This window comes from Anolis sagrei, chromosome 1 (genome assembly GCF_037176765.1).
Source record: "Anolis sagrei isolate rAnoSag1 chromosome 1, rAnoSag1.mat, whole genome shotgun sequence".
Lineage (NCBI taxonomy): Eukaryota > Metazoa > Chordata > Lepidosauria > Squamata > Dactyloidae > Anolis > Anolis sagrei.
The window spans coordinates 195,179,327-195,192,476 of record NC_090021.1 but is presented as its reverse complement, the minus strand read 5'-3'; the positions used below and the strand labels follow the sequence as shown (position 1 = coordinate 195,192,476).

The 13,150-nt window shown below is 38.9% G+C and overlaps 1 protein-coding gene across 7 annotated transcripts in view; it reads right to left on the bottom strand.

Annotated features, from left to right (window-relative positions):
- Positions 1 to 13,150, bottom strand: part of LRP2 (LDL receptor related protein 2) — a 172,318-nt gene that overhangs the window by 44,971 nt on the left and 114,197 nt on the right. For 4 of the 7 annotated variants that reach the window (XM_067471728.1, XM_067471730.1, XM_067471743.1 and 1 more), the window contains 10 exons: positions 12,532 to 12,697; positions 11,062 to 11,220; positions 10,314 to 10,603; positions 9,553 to 9,756; positions 8,266 to 8,508; positions 5,775 to 5,900; positions 3,884 to 4,003; positions 3,231 to 3,362; positions 2,398 to 2,599; positions 1,386 to 1,681 (listed from right to left, as the gene is read on the bottom strand). In XM_067471728.1, coding sequence (XP_067327829.1) covers positions 1,386 to 1,681; positions 2,398 to 2,599; positions 3,231 to 3,362; positions 3,884 to 4,003; positions 5,775 to 5,900; positions 8,266 to 8,508; positions 9,553 to 9,756; positions 10,314 to 10,603; positions 11,062 to 11,220; positions 12,532 to 12,697 — 1,938 coding nt within the window. Of the gene's footprint in view, positions 1 to 1,385; positions 1,682 to 2,397; positions 2,600 to 3,230; positions 3,363 to 3,883; positions 4,004 to 5,774; positions 5,901 to 8,265; positions 8,509 to 8,616; positions 8,647 to 9,552; positions 9,757 to 10,313; positions 10,604 to 11,061; positions 11,221 to 12,531; positions 12,698 to 13,150 lie in introns of all 7 variants that reach the window. The other 3 variants (XM_067471724.1, XM_067471726.1, XM_067471727.1) reach the window with 1 other exon arrangement.

The following is a 13,150-nucleotide window of genomic DNA, read 5'->3' as shown; positions in this document are numbered from 1 at the left end:
TGTTTTTATCTTTGCATTATTTTAGTATTTAAATTGGTTTTCATTTGGTCATCAGCATACATTCATTCAACATAGGCCACCATTTCTATTTTTACATCATTTGAGAAAGTGAGAGAGACAGACAAAGATACAGATTCCATCAAGGTGCCTCTTATTGTATAGGTTGTCCCTTATTTGAGGGCCAGAAAGCTAGTCCCTTATAAGAAATGTTATTGTCCCCTATTTAAAGACTGAAAAGTTTTTTTCCCCTTTCATATGAGATTCCCCCAAATCTCTTTATTTTAGGGTCACAAATATAGGTTTGTGTAATTTATTGAAGTGGAAAGTGTGTTAATTTTGCAGAAAAAACATATGGATAGGTTAACTGAAATCAATGCTCTCATTTGTAATTAGGTTAAATAAAAGAGCATGTTAATGGATCCTTCCTGACTGACAACTCTAAATATCATAGATATTTACTGTCTCTTGACTGCAGTTTTGAAACCCTGGTCACTTTAATCCATTTATAAATGTATGTATGTGTATATATTATTTCCATCCTCATTCCTTAAAGAGCTATAACAACACACTTCAAGGTCATTCTTACACGGCCTCTATATGTATATGGACTACAAAGAATTATTACAAATGCTGAACACATCGGCTTGCTTTTTTAAAATCAGCACTCATATATCAGTATCATGCATATCCTCTTCAAAGCTCACCCAAGATGTTTTTCCACCTGAGGTAAAATGTGATACCGTCCCCTCATTCCATGCAGAGAAAAAAACTGGACTGCCGAATGCACTTTATTACAGCACTGGCGGTGGGACAGTGTCCTTCACTACATGTGAAACCAGAAGACTAAGAACCTTTCAGACAGGCCCTATATCCCAGGATCTGATCTCAGGTTTTCTGCTTTTAACTGGAGCATATGAGTCCACACTGCCAGATAATCTGGGATAAACAGAAAACCTGGGATCAGATCCTGGGATATAGGGCCTGTCTGGAAGGGCCCTAATTTAGGAGTTGAAGGATAAGCTCTGAATTTCCATTTGAAAGGACAGTTGCAAGAGGAAACTTAAAAACCTTCCACCAGTGTTTTCCAACCAATGGCAGGGCCCTAGACCAGTCTATTGGTCTTTGGCAACAATTTCTCCAGTACCTCTTGCATTCAAAATTGATGTTAACCAAGCAGCAATTTTCTAATCTTAGACTCCCAGATGGACCCCTATCACTCCTATCGATTGACCATATTTCTTGAGAGTCATGGGCGTTGTGATCTGACTTCTGAGAAGCTACAATTTGGAAATTCCCTCCAATAAAACTAGCTTAGATCTCAAGTTAAAAGCAATATATCTCAGGTTTAAAAAAAAAGACTTTAGTCAAGGAGATTGTAGACATACCACATCCTTTCTCATCACTGTTATCCAAACAGTCATCAACCCGGTTACAAAGTTTGGCCACCTCAATGCAGTTCCCGTTGTCACATTTAAAATGATGGGGAGAACAGGTCACTTCTGGTGTAACACAGAGGTGCTCCAGCTCATCTGATTCATCACCACAATCATTGTCCCCATCACAGATATAGGCTTTTGAGATACAACGGCCATTTTGACAGGTAAACTGGTGCTGTGGGCATGGCTGATAAATGCAACTTCTCTCATCACTGCTGTCACCACAGTCATTGCGTCGGTCACATCTGGAGAGAAAGTCATATTTGGAACATTACAAAAGGAAAGGCAATGTGCTTATTGGGGAAAATACAGATCATATTCAGGATCAGATCTAGTTGTAACAAAGTGAGAATATACTACAGAAAACTGACCTACTGGTGTGCTCTCTACAAAAGGGTGCACAAGGATGGGATTTGGACTATGTTCTCTCACTAAGTCTGCTAGGATCTACTGGCCCTTCCTGGTGGGCTGTTTTAGTTCAATGTTAAGATGGACACCTCACAACTCTTGACAACTCCCAGTGCAATATGTGAAGCCAGGAAATCCTTACAATTGCCTCCAATTGCCTGGGGTGATATGAAGACCTCTGTTCTAGCACTGTTAGTAGCCAGCACACACACATTCACTGTGTATCTGATCTACTAAAAGAAGTGTTTCCCTTACCAATAATGCTAGTGAGCTTACATCGCAGTGCAGACAGATATTGGATAGGACAGGTCTCAACCTTCCACCTCCAAGACAATTATACCCTTAATTTGCAGTACATGAGGGGAGGGGGACACTGTACATCACCAGATGTGGATATACAAGAATGTGGTTTTGTATGCATATATGTGCGTGTGTATTGGCATATGAAACCACTGACCTGCCTGTTGGCACTGCATGGGCTCTTGGGGTCAAAAAAGGTTACCCACTCCTGCTTTAAGGGCATGACTTTCATGCAGCACCATGTGAAGCAAACCTGTAAGTGTTGCGGATACACAGTCCATTACTGCAGGTGAATTCGTTATCCATGCATGGTCGTCTTGTGCAGTTTTGATGTTCATCATAAGCGTCACTGCAGTCTGCATCCCCATCACAGACCCAAGCCCTAGGGATACACCTTCTCATTGGGGGTGCATTGTTCACACATGTGAACTCAGAAGCTGAGCAGCTGCGATTAGCTGTAAGGAAAAACACATTTCCAGCAGTTATGTTGAATATGTTTATTAGCTATGCCATTTCAATTAGGTCTATGGAGTCTACCATTATACCTCTGATTAATAGCTACCATCGGTTTCCGTGCTCTGATCGCCCCACCAGCTCAATAGATATCTTGAGAAATGATCAATCTATTTGCCCCAAGGAACTGGGAAATTGATGCTTCTGTTTGATGTTTGATGTTTTGTCTTATGTCTGGTGTAACAGGCTGCACTTTTTATTTAATTTTAGTTGTTAAGTCATAACTTGTGTTTATATGTTGGGTCATTAAATTTTGTTAGTATGACTGTATTGTTATTGTATTAGGGCATTGAATATTTGCCTTTTATGTTTGGAAACCGCCCCTCCAGGAAGATAGAGCGGAATATAGAATTATTATTATTATTATTATTATTATTATTATTATTATTATTATTTTATCATCATCATCATCATCATCATCATCAGCATCATCTACAATCCCTGTTTTCAATCTTGACCAATTACGAGTAGTTGTTTTTGCACTGTAGGGAAAGACAAGTTCCAAAGCAGTCCATCAACAATATAGCAAAATAATATCAAAACAGTAATACTGAATGTCTGAAAAGTGCTTACCACAACTGTGTCTTTGGTCCTCATCACTCATGTCACCACAATCATTATCACCATCACAGATCCATGTTGCAGGGATGCATCTGCCATCATCACACCGGAATTGATCACTTGAACAGCTCCGGACAGGAGGAACTGAAAAACAGTGTTTGCAGACTATGTGACTTGTTGAACAATTTTTGTTGATTTGTTCATTTAATTTATACCCTGCTTTTCTTGTTAAACTGACACTCAGGGATGCTGACATTAACTTTGACATGTGGGGAGGAGCACATGTTAAAAGTTGTAACATTAAAAAGCGTGTAAGCAAACTATAACACAAAAATACAACCAAGTTAAAAGCAATTTAAAGAAACATGAACTAAGTTCTCTTCTGCAGGACTATTATCTCAAGGCACAAAGAAATACACATGAAATACTATGCGCATTTCAGTGTGATTGTTACAGATATTAGATTTTGGAATTTCCATCTAAGTTGACCATCACAGCTCAGCCATTAATTTATCCAAATCACTTTCTTGAGATTGATGGCCTGTGATCCAAGAAGGAGTGAGTGGATGTCAGTGCATGATGATAGGAAAAGACACACACATACACAAACGACTTGGACTACAAGCCACTGGTGGGTTATAATTTCCCACCCACTTCACACTTACCACAAGAGGAGGGCTCATCTGAGCCATCAGCACAATCTATTGCTTGGTCACAGTACCAATGAGCAGGTATGCAACGGCCTGATGAGCAGCGAAACTCACTATTGGAGCAGGTCAGTGAGACTGGAAGGGTGGACAAAAATATAGGTTTGTTTCTTCATTTTTCATTTATCTCAACAATGATAAGAACAATTCTTAATCAGCACATGCACTGTGTGCGGATGTACAGGGTGAGGCAGCATAACTTCCTTTTTTAAAATGCGCACCATTCAGTCGGTTGAAGACGTAGCGGAGCGCTAGTGGTCTCATTTGAGAGGCAGGAGTATAAAGTTTTGTCCTGACACAGTTCAGTCACAATCATGCGTTGGAACAGTGAGGAGCGTGCTTTTGCCGTTGAGGCCTACTTTTCGAGCGGATTTGGAGTGGCTGGCCCGCTCTCCAGATTTGGCCCCTTGTGATTTTTTCTATGGGTTTTTTTGAAATCCCGTGTTTATGTGAACCGTCCAAGGACCCTACAAGATTTGAAGACCAACATCCAGGACAAAATTGCCAACATAAAATCTGCTATGCTGGCAAGAGACATGACAAACGCCAGAAATCAGTTTACTCAGTGTATGGAGAATGGAGAATGGGGAACGTCACCTACCTAATTTGATTTTCAAAACTACGTAAAGCGCCTACATTATAAAAAAAAATCTGATTCATACAATAGGTTTTATTAAGTTTTGATAAAAGGAAGTTATGCTGCCTCACCCTGTAGTTCAAACACTATAATTACTTTAATGATAACTGGGAGGATTGTATACATAAGGCAGTATTGGTATCATCAAACCACATAGGGATGGGGAACTTGTGGTCCTCTACATGTGGCAGCTCCCATCATCCTTAAGAACTGACCGTGCTGTCTAGGACTACTGAGAGTTGCAGTGGGACAACACTCGGAAGGCCACCTTGATATTGTTGACTGGTGAAGAACAGTGTTAAGAATGGCAGAGAGAAAGTAGTGAAATCAAGGAGAGCAGGAGAGAAAGAGTCACAGTTCTCTAACTGAATTGTTGAATCACTATAGATTTCCATGATAGAAATGCTCAGATGGGAACTGATTGTATGAGCTAAATGTATCCCTGAGCATATTGTCACAGCAAAGCCCTGAAGCTTGCAAAGTCGGGCATTTGCTAAGGCCTTAAAATTAGCAGGTGACCCACTGTACTAAGAATGCTACCACTAGGACTTTATCCATTTCAGAACATCACATCTAGGGTAAAATACTTCTTTATTTGTATATCCCATCTCTTTTTCCCAGTGGTGGCAGAAGGCCCCTCCAAAACCTAAATACCAAAGATCATACTGATAACCAAAGAGCCAATTTGGTATAGAGACTAAAGTATTGAAACAAAATAGGAAAGACCTGGATTGAGGATCTATGCCAGTGGGTCCCAAGATGTTTTGGCCTTCAACTCCCAAAAATCCTAACAGCTGATAAACTGGCTGGGATTTCTGGGAGTTGTAGGCCAAAACATCTGGGGACCCACAGATTGAGAACCACTGATCTATGCCTATCTTTCCTTTAGAGACATTGTGGTCTAAATCCTGACTAGATTAGCCCCATCAAGTTAGTGTAAATGAGGTAGATCAACAGTAATGTAAATTATTTTCATTCAGTGGATCTATCTTAGTTGAAATTAAGAATATGAATCAGATCTGTATTCAGTTGCTGTTTCTGGAAGCTCACTGGCATATTCACATCACATGCACTGTCACCAAACATATGCAAACTATGTTGGTTGCAATGCTAAAAACAAAGAACAGAAGCTGCAGGAATGTTTGGCTCTTGACCAGAATCAAGACCCAGGAGTATGAAGCAGAGACTCGTAACTGAGACCCATTAGCTTACCACAGTGAGTAGGGCTCTCATCACTCATGTCACCACAGTCATTATCCCCATCGCAGAGATAAGTCCGAGGAATGCATATGTTTGTGCTTCGACATTTTGTGTAACCAGACTGACAAGTACGTTCAGCTTTAAGAGAAAAGAAAATAAGAGAAGGAGATAAGAGTTTAGATTTCTTCTTAATATGTAACAGCACAGTACAGACTTTAGAAATATAAATGTAATCACAAACAGCACTGTTTCTCAGAATATTATCTAGTATTCAGTTTCAAATGTTAGATGTGGTGCAATCAGTTCCAGATTAACTTAATACAGCTTTGAGGATAGTCATTAAGCAACCTGGTCACAGTTCAATAACTTCTTTTCAATATTATCACATATCAAAAATATTACAGCTTTAATCCACTGATAAATGCTCATAATTTAAGTTAGATAAAATCTATTTAACCATTATTATGGTTCATCTATCAGCTTTCTGTGGCCATTTAGGGATATCTATCTTGCATTTGATAGAAAGCGGATGTCAAATGAAAATATTAATCAAAATAATACTAAAGATTTTTATGAGGGAGGCACTGTAGAAATAACCCGCCTCACACAAAAGGGAGAGAAAATCATTAAATGCAATGCTGTATTTCTGATTTGCCGTGAGACTTTCTCTTTCTACAGTGCCTACAGCTCCATGGCCTCCCAGAATTTGTCGCAAGAGTCCCCCAACCCTCCCAAGTGGATCTGTAGGGACACATGGAGTGAGAAAATGGCAACTCTATAAGAAGACGAATCTAACCGGATTCAATCCATGGCTTATTTAATCATGGCAATTGGGCAATATTAATGGAACTGAACATAACTTGTCATCAATCCCATGTGTCATCAATTCTGTAGTATTGCTACTTCAAAATGTTTTGACAACTACATCACAATCAGAAAACAGTAAATCTTCCATTCTAAATTGTTGTCCATCTCCAGATATATTTCCTCCAGCTATCTAAAATGGTCCTGTGTGCAGCAAAGATTTGAATAAGTTCCCTTCTCTTGCCATTAAACATATATATTTACTGTTCTCTGGGTGTTATCTCATCTCCCAAGAACATCTATCTCTTAATTCAAGACAGTCTCCTTATGAGTTATAACTACCAATTAATACCAGCATCATGTGGATCAAGGATAACAAAAAACAGCTTAGTTTGGCCAACAGAAGTAACTCTTCACAGCTTCTGATGCACCAAATCAAACAAATCCTTGTAGCAACCTCCCTTTTTCCGGTATGAGCATGCAGCAAAGAAAGGACACCTACAGAGATCCACCATTGCATATGAGTAGCTCTAGTTTTGGCTTAACAGAATATACAACCCTGATTTATGGCACATATTAAGGAATTTTGCTGAATCGGTAAAATGCACAGTTCTGCAGTGCACACTACTAGCTGAGATTGCTTTTTGATACACAAAAAGAGCTTTATTCATCTATTAGTCCGGGACCTCTGTTCCCAACAAAATGCCACTCTACAATTGCTTGGAAAAAATGCAATAGCACTCTATATAGCTAGTTCTTTACTATGTCCTAGATGAGAAAGAATCAACTACTGGAAAATACTTGCATAATGTTATGCTGTTAGTCTCTAAAGAGGAGTTGTTGCCACACATCTAAAAGGGGATATATACACTTGTTCTTTCCTCTTTCCCAGCTCTGATTTTAATCCTAAGCAGGGTTGTACAACATGACACCAAGGATAGTGTGGAGGGCCATTCCATCATAGTAGCACTGATAGCCATGGCTTCACAAAAAAAATCAAAGCCATAAGATAAGAAGAGAATGCCTTTCTTGTTTAGTTCGCTTCTAGAGGAAAGAGCCACGGGACTAGTTACAATGCAATTATCACTCGATAAGAACATTTGTATATTCTACAAATATATATATTCAAGAGTTTATTAATTTCAATAAATTCACAATCAGGGTGGTTTTGAAATGCAGTCAGCCCTACACATTTGTGGATTCAACTTTCATTCATTTTTCGTGGATGTGATAATTCGCTAATTTGGTTAATATATTATCTCTAGGAATCTCATATGTCCTCCAGCACAACTCTAGATTCACCTTCTGGTGGAAGCTGACCATAGAGTCACAATGGAAGATGTAGAGACTACTAGAAGTGTTCCCTCAGGTAAAAATGAAATAGAAGGATATTTTTATTCAGAGTTTTTCTACTTTCTTGGGGACACTAACTCCTACTATATAATCTTGTCCCCAGTGTCTAAAACACAACATCCTTGACTTACAAACTGATTAGATATTTTCTAAAATGGAAACAGATAATCAAATAACATCCAATCAGGATTTCAAGATTCCTATAAGTTTAATTTGTGCTTTCAAAAATACCAATTAGCTTTGTAAAGTGATTTCACACGTCCCTCTTACTGATTAAAAAGGTTTCCTCTTCTGTAGCCTAAAGAATCAGATCCTAAAGGACAATATGTAGTTTGTATCAACTTACGGCAATTTCTCTCATCTGAAGTGCCATTATCATAACAGTTGTTTACACCATTGCAGACGTATTCAAGAGATATACACCTTCCATTATTGCAAGTAAATTCTGTGTGGGAGTCACAAGTTCGGAACAAGCAGCCCACCTCATCACTGTTGTCTCCACAGTCATTGTAGTGATCACAGCGATAAGCGTAGGATACACACCGCCCATTGCCACAGGTGAAGGCTGTTGGCTGACAGGTATGAAAGGCTGGAGGAGATAAAAGGGACAAAGAAATGTCACGGACAGCAGCAAAGCCAAAGGCTTTGACAAACACATCTAAGAAAAAGAATAACACAGTACTTGTGTTTGTTTTACCTGCCAGAGCAAACACGGCTGCAAAACGGACTGCATGTAAAATAAAATACACATCGGCAATCAGTCAAATAGAAGGTAAGGTTTTAGTCTTGTTTCTATGTGGAAAACTATTAGTACAAATTCCTACAAATCCTATATTAAAGTTGCAGTGAATGTGGTAATAACTTGTTCATGTGGTAGTAACTTGTTCATGTGGTAATAACTTGTTTGTAGTTAAGACTTTGACATAAAGTTACAAGACAATGTAGTTATTAAAAGCATGCCACAAATTCTACTTTATGCAAGAAAACATTCCACTTTGTAGGTCCTGAATATCAGCAGAAATTGTTAGAAATTTTCTGGTCTAATGCCCATTCTGTGAATATTGTTATCCACACTTTCCTACATCAGCAGTCCTCCAACGGATGGACAACTGGACTACCAGGATGTCTGTCTACAGCAGTAGAACCTAAATGGCAAAGGGGAAGTAGAGGCCTATTTTAAATAATTTATGAAGAAATAACTAGCATTGCAATAATGTAATTATTAGAGGTTCAGTTTTTTTAAAAGTGAATTCTTTAAAGAGCTCTACCTAACCTAGACACATGTTCATATTATCCCTTTGGCTGCTTAAGACTAAAATTGGACAAATACATCTTGCACCATCCTGAAATTACAATATTGAATTATACCCCTCTACTGCCTGAACTAAACAAGGTAATTAATTTTCAACATATTTATACCATGCCCACCCACCCTCTTACTGATCTACATGACAATTGTATCACCCTTTCAATTTTCCACCATTCTGAATTAATTTTGCTCTTGTTTCCAGATCCAGTCATTCAGCCAATAAATCCCAGACTGAAAAGATATTGGTTATCTCTTTCTCCTTCCAAGACATTTTCCATTAAATCACTGAGCAAGAAGTTCTGGTCCAGCTACAGAAATGCTTACCACACACACTTTCAAGCTCATCGCTGTCATCCCCACAGTCATTATCATTGTCACATTTCCAGCGCTCTGAGATGCACCGACCATTAAGACAGGTAAAGAGTCCTCCTGCACATCTGGTGCCATTATCCATAATACAGTGTTTGTTGTTATTGGCTAAATACCAATGTCCTTCAGAAGGGCACTGACACTCTGCACCAGTGGGACCTGCATTAAATTACAACAAGCAATCCAACATGTTAATAGGGCAAAACACCTCTTAAAAGTTCTCAACAAATGCTAATTTTAAGTCCTGTCCCATCCCCCTTCTCTCGCACACACTTTAGGTACATTTTTCTATATCACAAAGCCTGTCTATTAACTGTATACAATATAATAATCTATTTTTCTGTGCACCTAGTAACAAAATAAGATCACCCAGAGCTAAATATTTTCAAGATTGCCTCTATTACAATGTGTGCCTACCTAGAATTTGGGAATTCCAGGAAGAATCATATCCAATATTATTTGCAGCTAAATAAATATGACACTTATGTCAAAAGAGTTTTTCAATTGAATTAGTACTAAGGTATAAATGTCTATTTAAGCACCGACTTTAAAAGGAAAAAAATGCCAGTTTTGAAAACTGATTTCCTAAAAATATCATTTGCTCAATTATGTTATAAACAGTGTTTTGTCATCCATAATAGCTAGTTTGGTGACAACTACAGAATTCAGAATTAAACATTTGTTCAGTTTAGTATTCTCATTGTCAAATGTTTTACCTGATACACAGATATGACTGCATCCACCATTAAACTGGTTACAAGGATTGGTACACTGGCGTTGCTTGCTTTTGGACCAAACATGAATATCCATTGGTCTGGTTGGAAGGTTTGAGATCATAACAATTTGATCTGACCCATCATATTTGTTGGCACGGTAAATACTCCGGGTATTCCAGTCTGTCCAATAAATGTGCTGATCAAATAGTGTCATTGCAAATGGATACAAGGCAGTGCCAATAATAACTTCACGATTTGCACCTGTAATGGAGCTGCGTTCGATCTTCTGTCTAAAACAAGTAGGAAACATCAGCATTTGAACACGAATATTGTAGTTCAAACACAAATATTGTAGTTTGAACATTCAATACATTTTCAAGGCTTTACCAGGGAATTGTGACAGATTCACAAAATCCTACGCATAGTTTATCAAAAATAAATTTTACTGAGGTGAAAAAGGCTTGCTCTCAGTACAAAATTTCAACAGAAGCTTTATAGTTGTTGCTGTTAATTTCATGTCATTTCCGTAACTGATAACAATTACATGAAGATTAACATGATTACAATTATTCTTTTACATCATAAGAATTTGCAAATAATGCAGTTTTTACATTATCGAATAAGTACATATTATTACAACTAGAACAACACACACCTGTCTAAAAGAAATGCATACAGTATTTTGATTTTAAAAATAGCTTTCACCAACTCAGTACTATCTCAAAGCAAGTGAAACACAAATACGTACAAATTTGCATCAGCCCAATAAAGCTGCTGATCCTCATAATCCAGTGTAAGTCCATTTGGCCACACCAAGTTGGTGCTTATAATGGCGGTTCTGAAGTTTCCTCCAAGTGTTGCTCGTTCTATTTTAGCATTAGCACTCCAGTCAGTCCAGTACATGTATCTGTTGATGAGATGGTACAGAAAAGAGCCTTAGTGTCAAATCAAAAAGCCAAAATAGAAATCTACTTTCACCCATGAAGAGATTTGTGGAGATAAAGTTAAATGGTTTATTCTGTGACATGTCTAAAGGGATTGTATTTGAGCATGGGAACAGAACTAGAATATGTATTGTCGAAGGCTTTCACAGCTGAAATCACTGGGTTGTTGTAGGTTTTTTGGGCTATATGGCCATGTTCTAGAAGCATTCTCTCCTGACATTTCACCTGCATCTATGGCAGGCATCCTCAGAGGTTGTGAGGTTGAAACATTCACACCTACATCCAACAGACAAGAATTCTTTCTTCCACCATGGACATTCCACAGATATATAAACCCAATTTTCCTAGTTTCCAACAGACTTCACAACCTCTGAGGATGCCTGCCATAGATGCAGGTGAAATGTCAGGAGAGAATGCTTCTAGAAAATGGCCATATAGCCTGAAAAATCTACAACAAAGGTGAGTCTATGAGGGAAAGAAAAAGTGGACCTACCTTTCATCCACTATGCTCACTGCCCACACAACATGCAATGTCTTCCACTGAGCAACATTCTTTGCTTATCTCTGACTTTGCTCTGCTTTTGACAAACTAGAAACTCCAGAGTAACCCAGGACTTTGGGACCATCTGGACAGCTGAATCGGATCCTATTTGGAATGATCCACTGTCCAGATGAGCATCACACCTCACCTTAATCAATACATGGCTCACCATCAGAGCTTCATCCATAGAGCTCCACCTCATTGTTGCGGGTATGTCTCTGCTATAAAAATGGGCATTCTGCATGCCCTGTGTGCCACTGCTAGCTACAACAATGACAATGTCGCCTAACTGATGCTCAAGCTTCTCTTTCTGTATCTTCTGACTTGTAAAGGAGTTTGGGAGGGAGCCCCCATTTCCCTCTTCCCAGCCACCTTTGTGGGTCACAAGACATGGTAGGAGGAAGGGGGATCTCCAAATATCAGGGGACCATAGGTTAGCTATTGGGACATTCATGCCCACTTCCACATAGGAACTGGCTGTGGGTATGTGGACTGCCATCACTCAGGTGAAAACCTGCATCTTGGAACTTTATTTTAGCCCAGGGTGCAACAGCGTTAAGCAGTTTTCTACAGGTTAATATTAGTGGCTTTTCCATAGCTGAACCCATCAGCCCACATGCATTTTGTGGCCTTCCATGGGTTGATCTCACCCCACACTTTCCCCACACTGACCACACTAGTCAGTGTAAATGGGTCATAAATAATGCTTCAACATGTAGAAAGTACATCTTACCCTTGGCAAGGATCTAACACAATGGCCCTTGGGCGTGGAACACGAGCCACCACAGAGCGATTAGAGCCATCCACCGCGATTGAACTGATAGTCTGATTCAAATAGTCGCTGTAATAAAGTCTCCGGTTCATCCAATCAAAGGCAATGCCATCTGGAGTTCCCAAATCTTAAGATACATCAAACAACACGACTTTAACAACAAATAAATCTCTATATTAAAATTCTATCCAATTAAACACCATTCCTTCTCTGAAAATCCACCTTATTTTAGTTTTAATTTACTTTGGGGAGAATTTTTCCCATTTTATAAAACCCAGCAAAACAGATTCTGCTCCATGAATGGAAGCAATTGGCCTTCATAATTACAGGCAAACATACTTTTTAAAACTCTGAAAAAAAAAGAATAGCTATTATCATGTCTAAATACAACTGGCTGCTGAACTCACTGACCGAAAGGTCAACAGTTCGAATTCGGGGAGAAGGATGAGCTCCCACTGTTAGCTCCAGCGTCTGCCAAACTAGCAGTTCAAAAACATGAAAATCTTAATAAATCAATAGATACCGCTTTGGCAGGAAAGTAATGGTGCTCCATGCAATCATGCCAGCCACATGACCTTGG